At 47.5% G+C, this 16,861-nt stretch overlaps 1 protein-coding gene across 1 annotated transcript; it reads right to left on the bottom strand.

The window, feature by feature from the left end:
• Positions 1 to 588: 588 nt before the first annotated feature.
• LOC145338701 (putative G-protein coupled receptor 139) lies at positions 589 to 13,090 on the bottom strand. Its single transcript, XM_080183100.1, has 3 exons — positions 12,885 to 13,090; positions 5,347 to 5,531; positions 589 to 1,544 (listed from the first exon to the last, which is right to left on the bottom strand). Exons 1-3 carry the CDS (start codon positions 13,088 to 13,090, stop codon positions 589 to 591), a joined length of 1,347 nt encoding a protein of 448 aa, XP_080039226.1.
• Positions 13,091 to 16,861: the final 3,771 nt, after the last annotated feature.

Raw genomic sequence — 16,861 nt, 5'->3', positions numbered from 1 at the left:
TTCTGTCTCTGTCACTCTCTCTCTCTCTCACAAACACTCTCTCTCTGTCTCCATCCCTCTCTAGGTTTCTCTCTGTTTCCTTCTATATCTCTGCCTCTCCTCTGTCTCTATCTTCTTCCTCTGCCTCTTCCGCAGCTTTTCAGTCGCACTCTCCTTCCGCTTCGCCTCAAACTTCCTTTCCCTCTCTGGGTCTGTCCCCCTTTACTTTTTTTTCTCTCTCTCTCTCCTGCTTATTCTCTACCTCGCTCTGTCTTTTGTTCTTGCTGTGTCTATTGTATTTATTCAGTCTCACTCGGAGCTCCCACTCTCTCTGTCTGTATCTCTGTTTCTCTCTGCCTCTATTTCCCTTTGCGTACTTTTCTGTGTCCCTTTCTCACTTAGTCTCCCTCTCCCTCTCTTTTTACATCCTCCCATCAGTTTTGCTCTGTTTCTCTTATTCTCTGTCCATTTCTCTCGCCATTTCCCCCTCCCTCTTCCCCTGTCTCTCTCACTCTTTGATAATCTCTCTCTGCCTCAGTCCTCTCTCTCTCTGTCTCTCTCTCTAACTATCTATCTATCTGTCACTGTTTCTGTCTCTGAGGCTGTTATTTACTGTTTGAATGTCCAACAGGAAGACTCAGGAGTCCTGTGGTTGTAGTTTCCTCGTGGGGAAATGAGTTGAAGAATTGCAGTAAGGAGATATTTCAGTAGATTTTTTAGCTGTTGTCTGAACTGAGTTTGTGTCACAGCATAAATGGCTGTATTTGTGCAGCAACTCAGGAGTTGCAGCATGAAGCCAAATTCCATAACAAAATCATCGAACCATACTAATCGGAAGCCCATATAAAACATCCGACTCCACACAGAATAAACCATTAATGTTGACCATAAGAGGATGAAATTTGCTGAAATAACAAACAGTAAAATGATGGATTTCACTCGACTCTCCATCTCTGGGTCTCTGGGATTCTCTCCACTGCTGTGAGCCCGGAGTCTCCTGCGGGCTCTGCTGCTCACTAAAATATGTCTGACGGTGAAAACGTTGAGCAGCAGAATCAGGATGAATGGGACAGTTGGGGTTAGAATGTAGTGGAGGAACTCGATTGTTCCCCAGACCGGAGAATCCAAAACATCCCATGAGACATAACAAAACCAGGGGGTGTTCCCGAGCAAGTATCTACTTAATAACATAAAATACCAGAAAATGTTCTTCAAACAGCTCAGTACTGTCACTGTTCCCAGAACCACAGCTGCTGATTTCTCAGTGCAATATTTACCTTTCAGTTTGGGGCAGCAAATGGCCACAAATCGATCAAAAGTGAAAGTGACGGTGAACCAGACAGAACAGTCAGTGGCTGCATAAAGCAGGACGGCGTGGATGTTACACAAGGGGATTGATTGCACAAAGTAAAACAGTTGCCAATAAACCATGGGGATGTGTCTCAACATCAGGTCAATGATAACAACCAGCAGATCCCCCACTGACATGGCCACCAGGTAACGAGTGACACATTTGGACAGACCACAGTTTCTCCTTGTCAGTATCACAATTGTGAGTATGTTCACTGTCAGGAAGGGAAATAAAGAATGAAATTAGATATGATTCAGGGGAAAAATTACCTTTTAGACTGAGGGTGGTTAAAATAATAAAAAGTACACGCACACACACAAAACCTCTTTTGTAAAATTCAGCACATCTTTTGCAGTGCGAGAGGAAAGTTGAATATCCGGAGGAAACCCACACAGACACGAGAAGGTCCAAACTCCACACAGAGAGTGACCTAAGCCAGGAATAGAACCCAGATCTCTGACACTGTGAGTCAGCAGTGCTCACACTTTGCCACCATGCTGCTCCATAGTAGCGGCACGATGGTGTATATTTTGGAGAGAGTTTTCCGAAGAGTCCACAACATTGATCAGCTACAAGTAAACAGCCCCTCTACCTTGTGGGAGATTTGGAGGGCACGAAAGCTGAGAAAATAAACCATGTCAGAAAATCCGCAGTGGAGTCCTGTAGATGGTAATCTGTCATCTCTGCAGATTAGTACCAAACAGTGCTGGCTCACCGTTTCCTCTGGCCAATACTAATAATTGGCAGAGGGAGATCCTGATGCCTCAACAGTTCTGACTCTATTGTACTTAACACAGAACTGTGCCCTGGAGAGGAGACCACAGCATTGTGTCCATCATTTGCACAACACAGGAAGAAACAGTAATTTCACACTCGATTGGCACAGAACACAAGTATCAGGGTTTGCTTTTAACAATGGGAGAAAGCTTCAGGGTTCAGGCAATAGCTACTGTCCATAGTACCCAGTAAGTTTGCTGCTATGCCACTATGGCCAACTGGGCCACTGAAGCTCAATGAGTCCTCTCTCAGTCGGAAAGTTGCGAATCTATGCAACAGGTAAGAAAAACTCAAACCAAGGCCAGTACCAAGGAAAAGCCAAGCAGGCTGCCTATTAAGTATTGTCTGGTGATTCTGACATTCAATATTATGAAATGTATCAAAAGGTTAGTCATGGCATGAATCAATTCCTGTCTCCCAAATTGCCTGGATCCAGGACAGTTCACCTACCTCCACAACAGATCCATGGACGCCATCTCCCGGGCCCTAGAGTGAACTCTGGAACACAGACTCATGTTTATTGTCTACAGTTCAGCCTGCAACACCATTATTCCTACAAAACTCTTGTCCAAAGTCTGTGACCTGATATTTGTTCTTGCCTCTGCAGTTTGATCCTGAACTTCCTGATGTGCAGACAGCAACAAATAAGGACGGCGAACAACATCTACTTCACAATCATCCTCAACAGCAGTGCCCCACAAGGCTGTGTCCTCGCCCCCTTACTATACTTTTTATATGTCGATGACTGGGTGGCCAAATTCCCCTTCCGCTCGATTTCTAAGTTTGTGGTGACATCATGGTCGTGGGTCAGATGTTAAATAACGATGAGATTGAGAACAGGGAAGAGATTGATAATCTGGTGAACTGGTGCGAACACAAAAATCTCTTCCTTAATGTCAGCAAAATAAAGGAGATAGTCATAGATGTCAGGAAGCAGAGTGCAGTGCATGTCTGTGTCTACATGTATGGGATGAAGTTGAAATTGTCGAGTGCATCAAGTTTTTATGGGTCCAGATCACCAACAACCCGTCCTGGTCCCTTCACAACAGCACAATAGTTAAGAAAGCCCACCAACGACTCTACTTTCTCACATGTCTAAGGATATTTGGCATGCCAGCTATGATCCTCACCAGTTTTTACAAATGCACCATGGAAAACATTCTTTCCGGTTGTATCAGTTTGCTTTGGCTCCTGTTCTGCCCAAGACCGCAAGAAATTACAAAGCTTTTTGAATGGAGCTCAGTCCATCACTCAAAAGACCCTCCCACCACTTGACAGTGTTTATGCTTCTTGCTGCATTGGAAAAGCAGCCAGCATAATTAGGGATCTCACACACCCCGAACATAAACTCATCCACCTTGTTCCGTTGGGAAAAAAAAGAAAACGTCTGAAGACATGTACCAACTGAATCATAGAGACTCTACAATGCAGAAGGAGGCCATTCGATCCATCGAGCCTGCACTGGCAACAATCCCACCCAGCCAGATCTTTGAATGGACCTACATCACATTAAGACGATCTTTTTCTTCACCCCTAACTATGATTGCAACATTACATTCTTCACTCTCTCCTGACTGTACGGTATGTTTTGTCTGTATAGCACACAAGAAAAAACACTTTGCAGTCTATAATAATGCGTGAAATTAATAGAACATAGAAAAAACCTACAGCAGAAACAGGGCCTTCGGCCCACAAGTTGTGCCGATCATGTCGCTATCTACTAGGTTTACCCTCAATCCTATTAAGACCCATGTGATCATCCCGAAGTCTCTTAAAAGACCCTAATGAATGTACCTCCACTGCCACCGATGGCAACCGATTCCGCTCACCCACCACCCTCTGAGTGAAAAACTTACTCCTGGCCCCTGACCTATCTCCTCTGTACCTGCTCCCCAGCACCTTAAACCTGTGTCCTCTTATGGCAACCATTTCAGCCCTGCGAAAAAGCCTCTGAGAGTCCTTCTGATCAATACCTCTCAACATCTTATACACCTCTATCAGGTCACCCCCTCATCCTTCGCCTCTCCAAGGAAAAACGACCAAGCTTCCTCAACCTATCCTCATTTGTTGCCTGGATTGGGAGGCATGCCTTATGAAGATAGGTTGAGGGAGCTGGGACCTTTCTCCCTGGAGAGACAAAGGTTGAGAGGTGACCTGATAGAGGTTTATAAGATGTTGAGAGGAATAGATAGGGTGGATTCTCAGAGGCTATTTCCCCGGGTTGAAATGGTCGCTACGAGAGGACACAGATTTAAGGTGCAGGGAAGCAAGTACAGAGGTGATGTTAGGGGTAAGTTTTTCACTCAGAGGGTGGTGAGTGAATGGAATCGGCTGCCGTCAGTGGTGGTAGAGGCGAACTCGCTGGGGTCTTTTAAAAGACTTCTGGATGAGTATATGGGATTTAATGGGATTGGGGGTTATAGATAGGTCTATGGATTGGTAGGTATTGATGTGATCGGCGCAACTTGTGGGCCGAAGGGCCTGTTTGTGCTGTAGTGTTCTATGTTCTATAAAACATGCCACCCAATCCAGGCAACATCCTTGCAAATCTCCTCTTCACCCTTTCAATAGCTTCCACATCCCTCCGAGAGAACTGAGCACAGTACTCCAAGTGGGGTGTGACCAGGTTCTTATAGAGCTGCAGCATTATCTCCCAACTCCGAAACTCAATCCCTCGATTAATGAAGGCCAGTACACCATATGCTTCCTTAACCACATCCTCTACCTGCAACGCCGATGTAAGAGTCCTATGGACCTGGACCCCAAGGTCTTTCTGTTCCTCTACACTGCTAAGAGTCTTACCCTTGATATTATACTCCTTCATCCCATTTGACCTGCCAAAATGGACCACTACACATTTATCTGGATTGAAGTCCATCTGCTACTTCTCCGCCCAGTGTTGCATCCTGTCTGTGTCATGCTGCAACTTCTGACATCCCTCCAAACTATCCACACCACCACCAACCTTTGTGTCGTCGGCAAACTTACCAACCCATCTCTCCACTTCCTCATCCAGGTCATTTATAAAAATCACAAAGATCAAGGGTCACAGAACAGATCCCTGGGGCCCTCCACTGGTGACTGAAATCCATGCAGAAAAAGACCCATCTACAACCACTCTCTGCCTTTTGTGGGCAAGCCAGTTCTAGATCCACAAGGCAATAAATCAACTCAAATCAAATTAAATCAGCCTTTCACACCTCAAGCCGGAACATCAGCACGATGTGTTCCAGCTTTACCAATGAACTTGTGCGGGTTGATGATGTACACACGACGGCTGTGATCGAGAACAAAGTTACAAGGCTCAATGTGGATATTGTGGAGCTGTGAGAATCTGGACTTGCTCAAAGTGAATCCTGTCCACAGAAACACCACACATTCTCGTAACAGGATAAATCCCAACAGGCAATATGTGAGAATGGAGCTGCTTTCAAAGAAAACAAAATAAAAGCTTCACTCGTGATGATGGAATTCCCTGGATTGAACCGGGGACCCTAACGCTGTGAGGCCGCAGTGATAACTACTGTGCCATACTGCCATCCTGCAAATTATACAATGAACAGTAGAGTGTCAGGAAATTCAGAGGATCAGAATGAATGTATATATGAGGATCCCTGAAGGTAGCAAGACAGGTAAATGACATGGTTAAGACAACATGTAGGATACTTGCCATTAGCAGCCACAACATAGAATTTCAAAAGCTGGGAGGTTACAGTGGAAATGTATAAAATGCTGGTTAGACCAAAGCAAGAGTACTTTGTGCAGCTCTGGTGATCACACCACAGGTAGGATGAAATTGCACTGGAGACGCTGAAGAGGCCCTTCACCAGGAAGCTGCCTGGTCTGCAGAGTTTCAGCTGTGAAGAGAGGCTGCTTAGGCTGTTTATTTTTTACCTTAGAGCAGAGACGGGTGGAGGGCGAGGGATGGAGTGGGTGGTGGTGGGCAGTGCTTTCATGGGGGGAACTGAGTGATATGTACAAAATTATATTGCACATCAGTAGGAAGAAAGTTTTTTTTCCCTATAGTAGAGGTGTCAATACCAGAGAAGCATGGATTTAAGGTAAAGGACAGATTTTTGTGTGGATTTGAGGAAAAATATTTCCATCCACAGGGTGCTGGGATCTGCAGGGCCTGAAAGGATGGTGGAAGCAGGAACAACCACAAAAGGCATTTAGATCAGCAATTCAAACACCAGAGCGTGCAAGGCTGAGGATTGAGTGTTCAAAAACGGGATTCAATTGTATAGGTGTTTGATAACCATTTCAGACATAATGCTGAAGGGACACATTTTGCTCTGTTAAAATGCGATGGCTGTTGGACCACCCTCAGCACTGGCCCCATCACTTGCAGCTCTCACAGTGCTGGCTGGAATACTGACCAGATCCCAAACCTATGTGGTTGCAAATGCGCAATTGCAGCCAGCAGTGAGCTGCCTGGTCTGAGAGACATCTGTCAGCTCTCTGAGGCTGCAGCTAACTTCAACACAGCAGCTGCTCCCAGATCGTCCAGGGCTGCAGCTCTTTGTGAGGAGCTCCAGTCTGATGTACCCACCCCCCCCCCCCCCCCCCCCCACCGACACACACACACATACACACACACACACACTCCAGTTGAATGCAAGGTGATAACAGGGCACCCCTTCCTATCCCACTGGACATGCAGAGAGGCAGCGAGGCCCTCCTACACTAATATACATGCAAAGTGGCAGAGAGTCCACCTCCCTAATCTATTGTGCATGCAGAGAGGCAGGGAGGCCTCATTCCCTCAGCCACTGTGCATGCAGAGAGGCAGCAATGTCCCCTGCCTACATCACTGTGCATGGAGAGAGGCAGCATGGTCCCCGCTCCCTATCCCACTGTGCATGCAGAGAGGCAGTGTGACCCCATCCCTACCGCACTGTGCATGCAGTGGAAGTGGCCCCCCATGCCTCACCACCAATTGCGTTCAGAGTGGCATTTGGCTGTCCTCCCTACTGGATCAGCCCGCTGCCCAATAACTAAGCTTCCTTCAGGTCCAGCCCTTCAGGCCTCACCCCTTCAGGTCGCACCCCTGCAAGCCATGGACCATAGGTCCCACCAAATTCAGACCCCGCTTCTCTAGACCCCACCATCTCATGCCCCAAACCCTGATATTGCCCTGTGGGCACTGCCCAAGGAGCACATATCTTTGCTGTCGACCTCTCCCGATGTCCTCAATGGCTTTGGTTCTACCAGCGAGGTCAGCACGACTCATCCTCGTACATGTGGGCCAGCTGTTTCCCTCACTGGACACAACCTCCCTTGGTGAGGCTACACAGGCAAGTGTACCACACAGTTAGGCTGTTGTTTTTAACCTTAGAGGAGAGATGGCTCGAGCGGGAGCAGGTGTAGTGATGGTAGTGGGGAGCGCTTTCAGGTGGGGGAACTGAGTTGTATGTACAAAATTATATTGCACATAGATAGGAAGAATCTTGTTTCCCTTTAGTAGGACTCTTAAATCGGCCTCGCAGGTGGAGGAGGTGGTCAAGAAGGCGTATGGTGTACTGGCCTTCATTAATCGAGGGATTGAGTTTAGGAGTCGGGAGGTAATGCTGGAACTTTATAAGACCCTTGTCAGGCCTCATTTGGAGTATTGTGTGCAGTTCTGGTCGCCTCACTATAGGAAAGATGTAGAAGCTATTGAAAGGGTGCAGAGGAGATTTACAAGGATGTTGCCTGGACTGGGAGGCATGCCTTATGAAGTTAGGTTGAGGGAGCTGGGACTCTTTTCCCTGGAGAGACGAAGGTTGAGAGGCGACCTGATAGAAGTTTACAAAATGTTGAGAGGAATAGATAGGGTGGACTCTCAGAGGCTATTTCCCCGGGTTGAAATGGTCGCTACGAGAGGACACAGATTTAAGGTGCGGGGAGGGAGGTTCAGAAGTGATGTTAGGGGTAAGTTTTTCACTGAGAGGGTGGTGAGTGAATGGAATCGGCTGCCGTCAGTGGTGGTGGAGGCGAACTCGCTGGGGTCTTTTAAAAGACTTCTGGATGAGTATATGGGGTTTAATGAGATTGAGGGTTATAGATAGGTCTGTAGGTTGGTAGGTGATGTGATCGGCGCAACTTGTGGGCCGAAGGGCCTGTTTGTGCTGTAGTGTTCTATGTTCTATGTTCTAGGTGTCAATAACCAGAGGGGCATGGATTTAAAGTAAAGGGCAGGTTTTTGTGTGGATTTGAGGAAAAATGTTCCCATCCAAAGGATGCTGGGATTTGCAGCTCATGGTCTGAGAGGATGGTAGAAGTGGGTACAACCACAAGAGATATTTAGATGCGCATTCCAAATGCCAGAGCATGCAAGGCTGTGGATCGAGTGCTGGAAAATGGGATTCAATTGGATAGGTGTTTCATGACCAGTTCAGATATAATGGGCCGAAGGGCCTCGTTTTGTGCTGGTAAACTGGCTGGCTGTTAGACCACACTAAGCAGTGGCTCCATCACATGCAGCTCTCACAGCGCTGGCTGGGATACTGACCATATAACAAACCTATATGGTTGCAAATGCAAAGTTGGAGCCAGCAGTGAGCTGCCTGATCTGAGAGAGATATCCATCAGCTCTCTGCTGCTGCAGCTAGCTTCAACACAGCAGAAGTTCCCAGATAGTGTGGCGGCCTGCACCTCTTTGTGATCAGCCACCGATTGATATACTACCCCACCACCCCCCCAGCCCACAAAAATTAAATGCAGCGTGGCAATAGGGCACCCCTCCCTATCCCACTGTGCATGCAGAGAGGCAGCGATACCCCCATCCCTAACCCACTGTGCATGTAGAGAGGCCCCTCCCTATCCCACTGTGCACGCAGAGAGGCAACGAGCCCCCTCCTCCCTATCCCACAGTGCATGCAGAGAGGTCCCTCCCTATCCCACTGTGCATGCAGAGAGGCAACGAGCCCCCTCCTCCCTATCTCACTGTGCATGCAGAGAGGCAGCGAGCACCCCCCGCCTTCCCTACCTCACCGTGCATACAGAGAGGCAGTGATGCCCCCTCCCTACTCTACTCTGGATGTAAAGTGGCAGATAGCCCCCCTCCCTATTCCACTGGGCATGCCGAGAAGCAGTGATACACCCATCCCTAACCCACTGTGCACACAGAGAGTCCCCACTCTATCCTACTGTGTATGCAGAGAGGAAGAGAGCAGCCTCCTCCCCCAACCCACTGTTCATGCACAGAGTTAGTGAGATCCCCTCCCCACCCCATGTGCAAGCAGAGTGGCAGTGGACCCCGTTCCCTACCGCCAGTCGCTTTCAGAGTGGCATTTGGCTGCCCTCCCTAATGCATCAGAATGCTCCCCAAGAGCCAAGCTTCCTTCAGGCCCCACCCCTTCAGGTCATGTCCTTGCATGCCATGGACCATAGGTCCTGCCAAATTCAGGCCCTGCTCCTGTAGACATAAGAATATAAGAAATAGGAGCAGAAGGAGGCCATCCAGCACTTCGATCCTGCCCCGCCATTCAGTAAGATCATGGCTGATCTGTCGTGTCTCAGTTCCACCTTCCCGCCCTCTCCCCGTAACCCTTAATCCCCTTGCCTATCAAGAACCTATCAACCCACGTCTTAAATATATTTAGCGAGGCAGCCTCCACCACTTCAACGGGCAGAGAATTCCAGAGATTCACCGCCCTTTGAGTGAAGAAGTTCCTCCTCAACTCCGTTCTAAACCGCCCCCCACTTTATCTTGAGGCTGTGCCCTCTAGTCCTACTGTCCTTTCTGAGCGGGAAGAGCCTCTCCACCTCTATCCTATCCATGCCATTCATCATCTTATACGTCTCAATGAGATCTCCCCTCATTCTTCTAAACTCTAACGAGTACAAGCCTAGTTTATTCAGCCTCTCCTCATATTTCAACCCCCTCAACTCCGGTATCAGCCTAGTAAACCTCCTCTGCACTCCCTCCAAGACCAAAATATGCTTCCATAAGTGTGGCGACCAAAACTGCAGACAGTACTCCAGCTGCAGCCTCACCAGTGCCCTGTACAGTTGCAGCAAGACCTCCCTACTTTTATATTCAATCCCCCTCTCTATGAAGGCCAGCATCCCATTTGCCTTCCTGACCACCTGCTGCACCTGCAGGCTGGGTTTTTGCGACTCATGCACAAGGACCTCGAGGTCCCTCTGCACCGTTGCATGCTGCAATTTTTTGCCATGTAAGTAATAGTCCTTCATGGAACATAGGACATAGAATACTTCCTACCACTATTCCTACCAAAGTGGACAACTTCACAGTTGCCAACATTAAATTCCATTTGCCAGTTCCTGGCCCATTCGCCCAGCCTATCTCGATCCTTCTGCAGACTTTCCACACCCTCCGCACAATTTGCTGTTCCACCAATCTTGGTGTCATCAGCAAATTTCGACACCATACACTCGGTTCCCTCCTCCAGATCATCTATATAAATGGTAAATAGCTGAGGCCCCAGCACCGACCCCGGGGCACTCCACTAGTCACCAAACGCCAATCCGAATAGCACCCATTGACCCCCACTCTCTGCTTCCTATTTGACAGCCAATCCCCTATCCATGCTAACACCCTACTCCCAACTCCATGCCCCCTGACCTTCTGTAATAACCTCTTGTACGGCACCTTATCAAACACCTTCTGAAAATCAAGAAAGACCACATCCACCGGCTCTCCTCTCTCCACCGCCCCAGACACATCCTCATAGAACTCCAATAAATTCGTCAGACACAACTTCCCCTTAACAAAACCGTGCTGCGTCTGCTCTACCAAACAATTCTCCTCAAGATGCCTCGCTATTTTCTCCTTGATCACGGATTCTAACATTTTACCTACAACAGACGTTAAACTAACCGGCCTATAATTCCCTGCCTTTTGCCTGCCGCCCTTCTTAAACAACAGCCATTTTCCAATCTTCCGGCACTTCCCCGGAATCCAGCGATGTTTAGAAAATAATCACCAAGGCATCCACTATCACCTCCGCCATTTCTTTCAGAACCCTTGGATGCATTCCATCCGGTCCTGGGGACTTGTCCACAATCAGTCCCTCCAGTCTTTCGAGCACTGCCTCTCTAGTAACAATAATGTCATTCAGGCCCTCCACTCCTACCATCTTTCCATCGCTAACACCCGGCAAATTATTCACATTCTCCTCCGTGAAGACCGAAACAAAAAAGTTATTCAAGGCCTCAGCCATTTCCCCATCCCCTACCACTAAGACCCCCCTCTCATCCTCTAAGGGTCCAACGTTCACCCTAGTCAGCCTCTTTCTTATAAAAACTCTTACTATCCTTTTTTATATTAAGCTCTCGCCCAGCTTCATAGTTTATCCTACCCTCCTTTATCAACTTCTTTGTCATTCTTTGTTGATATTTAAATCTCTCCCAATCCTCTTCTCGCCCACTACTCTTAGCTACTCTAAACACATCCGCTTTTAATTTAACACTTTCCTTCACCTCCTTCGTGATCCACGGCTGATTATCCACCAACTCATGGCCCACACCTTGATACTGCCCAATGGACATTGCCCAAGGGGCACATATCTTTGCTTTTGACCTTGCCCAGTGTCCTCAACGGCTTCAGTTCTACGGGCAAAGCCATCACGACTCATCGTCATACATGTAGGCCAGCTGTTTTCCTCACCAAACACAACTTTCCTCGGTGAGGCTACAAAGGAAAGTTTGCTGCACAGTTAGGCTGGGTTTTTTTAACCTCAGAGCAGAGTCGGCTGGAAGGGTAGTGGGTGTAGCGGGGGTTTGTAGGGAGCGCTTTCAGGTGGAGGGAAATGATGGTACGTACAAAATTATATTGCACATAGGTAGGAAGAAACTTGTTTCCCTTTTGTAGAGGTGTCAATAACCAGAGCGGTGTGGATTTAAGGTAAATAAAAGACTTTTGTGAGGATTGGAGAAAAAAAATGTTTCCATCCACAGGTGCTGGGATCTGCAACTCACGACTTGTAAGAATGGTAGAAGCTGGAACAATTGCAAGAGGCATTGAGATGTGCAATTCAAATCCCAGAGCATACAAGGCTGTGGATTGAGTGCTGACAAATGGGATTCGATTGGATAGGTGTTTGATGACCAGTTCAGACATAATGGGCCTAAGGGCCTCATTTTGTGCTGTTAAAACTCAATGGCTGTTAGATCACCCTCAGCAGTGGCCCATCACTTGCAGCTCTCACAGCGCTGGCTGGGATACCGACCACGTACCAAACCTATGTAGGTGCAAGTGCGCAGTGGCAGCCAGCAGTGAGCAGCCTGGTCTGAGAGAGATATCTATCAGCTCTCTGCTGCTGCAGCTAGCTTCAACACAGCAGCTGTTCGCAGATAGTCCAGGAGCCCGCAGATCTTTGTGAGCAGCCCCCGACTGATATACCAGCCCTCCAAATCCAATTGAATGCAGGCTGGCAACACGGCACAGCTCCGTACCCCACTGTGCGTGCAGAGAGGCGGCGAGGCCACCTTCCCTATTCCATTGTGCGTGCAGAAAAGCAGCGAGGCCCCCAACCTAACCTTCTGTGCATGCAAATTGGCAGAGTGGGCCCCTCCCTATTACACTGGGCATCCAGAGAGGCAGCGAGCCCCCCCTCCCTATCCACTGTGCATGCAGAGAGGCAGCGTGCCCCCCCCCCCCCGCAACATATTGTTCATGCAGTGAGGCAACAAGATCCCCTCCCTAACCACTGTGTATGCAGAGAGGTAGCAAGACCCCCTCCCCACCCTACTGTGCATGCAGAGTGGCAGTGGACCCCATCCCCTACCACCAGTCGCGTTCAGAGTGGCATTTGGCTGCCCTCTTTACAGGATCGTTCCGCTCCGCAAGGACCAAGCTGCCTTCAGGCCCCACCACTTCAGGGCGTGTCCCTGCAAGCTATGGACCATAGTTCCTGGCAAATTCAGGCCCTGTTCCTGTAGATCCCACCATCTCATGCGTGCCCAGTGGGCATTGCCCAAGGGGCACATATCTTTGCTCTCGATCTCTTCCACTGTCCTCAATGGCAAAGCCATCACGACTCATCCTCGTACGTGTGGGCCAGCTGTTTTCCTCACTGGACACAACCTCTCCCAGTGAGACTATATAGGCAAGTGTGCCGCACAATTCATCCTAGGCTTGCTAAATTTATTTAAACTTGTTTTAAATTTAAATAATTTATTCAGCCTCTTGCATGAAATGGGCAGGATACTGAATCCACGGCATATCCATTGCCAGTGAGGTCACAAGAGGCAAGAAATTGGGCGCAGACCTGAATTCTAGGCTGTCACTGCTCACCCCGCCATCATTCGGCAGGGAGTATTTGTAAAGCCGTCCCCCCTTCCATGTATGATTGTGTGTGAGTGTGTGTGTGTGTGTCACAGCAAAAGAGTACCGTATGAGTGTTCCATTCCTAAGCGTTGTTCTGGATGTTACAGCAACTTTGGTTACTCTTGAATTTGTGTGTGAGTGGGAGTAAGTGAATAATTCTCATTGCATTTATCATCAAATGTCTGTATTTACATATGGGTGAGTCGGTGTGTGTGTGTGTTTGTAATCCTGTTACGATCGGAGAGTTTGTGGTGGCACAGGGGACAGCAGTGTTGCCTCACAACACCAGAGGTCCTGGCTCAATTTCAGGCTTGGCTACTGTCTGTGCAGATTCTGCATGTTCTCCCTGTATCTGCATGGGTTTTCTCCGGGTGCTGTGGTTTCTTCCCACATTCTGAAAGTTGTGCTGGTTATGTGTATCGGCGATGCTAAATTCTCCCTCAGTGTACCTGAAAAGGTGTTGGAGTGTTGTGACTTGGATTTTTACATAACTTCAATGCAGTATTAAGGTAAGCCCACCTGGTACACTAATAAATACACTTCACACTTGACAAAACACATTCTCTCTTTGCGAAATCGTGCTCTGGACATATGATCATTAAACTGGATTCTGCAGCCTGCAGACTGGGTGGGAGATTAGCAGTGAACTGGTGTTTTATGTAGAGGGTAAAAAAGATTCTGTCTCAATATTTTTCTCACAAAGGAATAGCATTTCAGGTCACATTTCTGTGGAAAGTCACAGCACACAGAGGACACCCTAGCCCATAGGCCCTGAGACAACTGTCAGTGGCTGAAAGAAATAATAACTGGATACAGAGATTCAACAGAAACTAGAGCAGCAAACCGAGTACAGAAAATGACAAGAAAATCGATACGGTTTCAGAGACTTTCTAGAATTAGGAACCAAACACAGGGAATGGGATTTTACAGCCTCACCCTTCCCCAAGCCGCTAAATCCTATCCCTGTTCAACAGACCTTCCCATGTTCTATCCCTCGCCTGCTCCAATTCCCTTGGCAGTCGGCCTGATAAAATTCCAGCCAGAGACTTACCCGGAACAACAACAATTGCGAGGAGAGGATAGTAAAAATGTTGAATGGCGTAGACTAGATACCGAATCCAATCAGCTGTTGTCTTCAATGAATCATCTACAGTAAGCAGATAAATCAACTGGGAAAAACTCCTGTCCTTCGTCAGAAATTTCCAATCCGTTGTTCCCAGATTCTGATCCATTGTTGGAACATTCCAATTAATTTTTCCCAAATTCTGATCCATTGTTGGAACATTCCGGTTCATTGTACTCAGATTCTGATCTCTCCTCTCCCTCCCTCACTCTCCACAGCCGCTGATCTCTGTTAGTATCCGAGTTGTCACTCCTGCTGACTCAATGAGACAACACATTGAACGGAATTCCTTATTAATAGAAGAGGGAAAACCCTCCAGGCACACTGATTGGATCCATGGAGACTCACATCAATGACAGTCACTAAACAAACAGTTTCACTTAACCCCTTTCAATCCAAGAATTTTAAAATCCAAATTAGAAAATTTACAGCCTGGATGGTGTTTTGAGTGTCAGAAAGGTATGGAAAGTTAGGGCCCCGTATCGAAGGAAGGATGTGCTGGCCTAGGAGAAGGTTCAGAGGAGATTCACAAGAATGATCTAGGGAATGAAAGACCCGATGCATGGGGTGCATTTGAGGACTCTGGGTCTGTACTTGATGGAGTTTGGAAGGATTAGGAGAGGGATATCATTGAATCTTACAGAATAATGAAAAGCTGGATAGCGTGCACTTGGAGAAGATGTTTCTTTTAGTGGGAGAGACTCGGACACGATCGCATCTCAGAGGAAAGAGGCAGCCAATTAAAACAGTGATGTGGAAATGCCGGTGTTGGACTGGGATGGGCAAAGTAAGATGTCTCACAACATCAGGTGCCCACTCACCTGAGAAAGGAGCAGCGTTCCAAAAGCTCGTGATTCCAAATTACCCTGTGGGACTTTAATCGGCTGTTGTGAGACTTCTCACTTCAGAAATGTGATGAGAAGGAATTTATTACCCTGAATGCGTACCGACGACCTATATGTACATTTACCGTCTTCCGTTAATTCCATTGCCTGTGTGAGTGCCACTAATTCTGCCACGTGTGTGGACAGAGCTCCATCAATCCTATCTGACCTTACTGTTTCTAGTGTCTCCTTTACTACTGCCCACCCTGTCCGGGGTAATCCTTCCACATATTTGGGTGAACCGTTTACATAAAGGGTCTCCTCAGCTGTTGTTAAAGGTACATCCTTTATCCTACCTTCTTCTACGATCAAATCTACATCCCCACAATTGTGTGGCTCTCCTGTGTCCAAAATTCCTTCTGCTGGTTTATTTCATGTGTGCCTTATTATTATTATATTATTATTATTATTATTATGGGCTTGCTTGGAGGTAGAAGAACAGCTTCCCATTTAGCCCTTCTCATGAGACAGACCTTAATGTTCCCGTGTTCAGCATTTCTACAAAGGTGTGGAGCATTATATTCCCTGTCATTATTATTTGCTCACTAGCCTTTATGGCCAGGCGGCGCAGTCCAAGTGTCTATGCACATTGGCAGCCTGGTGAGCACTGGCCCTTCTGCGGTTGAAAAATAATCTATGTGTCTTCTTCTGTTGCCATGGTCCTGTGTTACCACTGCGGAATAGAACCCTCTCTCATTTCTACAGTGGATGTGGAAGTCCTTATCAGAATCTGGTAATCCTAGTCCAGGGACTGATATCATTTCTGTTTTTGGTTTGTTGAAAGCCCCTTCTTGCTCGGGTCCCCATTCTATGTGATATAAAGCTGGTTTTCTCCCCTTTGACTCGTCTTTGTATACGTTTGATTGGAAATTGGATTGGAATGCCCTGCCTGCTGCAGTTGTAAATGCGTCTAGTTTGGGGGCGTTTAAGAGATCTCTGGATAGGTTTATGGACGAAAAGGGATTGGTATAGGCTAGTGGGTCATTGTTTTTGTAACTGGTCGGCGCAACATCGTGGGCCGAAGGGCCTGTTCTGCGCTGTAATGTTCTATGTTCTATGTTCTATGTTCTGCCAATTTTGCGAATCCCGGGATAAAACTTCGGCTATAGTTTAACAGTCCTGGCACTTTTCTGACCCCTCTTATGTGTCATGTCGCGGCATTTGTTGTACTGCCTTATTTCGGTCTGTTTGCATTTCTTTAAACCCTTGGGATATAAGGTGTCCGAGGTACAGGACTTGTGTTTTCCTGATTTGTGCCGTTTTGGAACGTACCTTTAACCCTGCAGTTTTTAGTCTGTTTAATACTAGATATTGTGCTTCTTGATATCCTGATTGGATTCTGAAGCTATTAGGATATCTTCCACTCATTGTAGGATTGTGCTACCCTCTGGCAGTTCTACCCTGTTCAGGATGTCACTCGTTACTCGATGGACGATAGCGGGGCTGTTGTGGAATCCCTGTGGTAGGCG

This window comes from Carcharhinus amblyrhynchos, unplaced genomic scaffold, assembly GCF_965287045.1.
Source record: "Carcharhinus amblyrhynchos unplaced genomic scaffold, sCarAmb.v2.hapA chromosome_142, whole genome shotgun sequence".
Classification (NCBI taxonomy): Eukaryota; Metazoa; Chordata; class Chondrichthyes; order Carcharhiniformes; family Carcharhinidae; genus Carcharhinus; species Carcharhinus amblyrhynchos.
This window is presented reverse-complemented; position numbering and strand designations above follow the sequence as displayed.

What these genes read in the sequence shown, in the direction of transcription:
- LOC145338701 (XM_080183100.1), bottom strand. Translation starts at nt 13,090, where the DNA reads ATGGCTTTGCCATTGAGGACAGTGGAAGAGATCGAGAGCAAAGATATG. An exon ending in TTGCGGAGCGGAACGATCCT is followed by an intron (nt 5,532 to 12,884) that starts GTAAAGAGGGCA and finishes CTTTGAAAGCAG; the next exon opens with CTCCATTCTCACATATTGCC. An exon ending in CAACCCGCACAAGTTCATTG is followed by an intron (nt 1,545 to 5,346) that starts GTAAAGCTGGAA and finishes CCTTCCTGACAG; the next exon opens with TGAACATACTCACAATTGTG.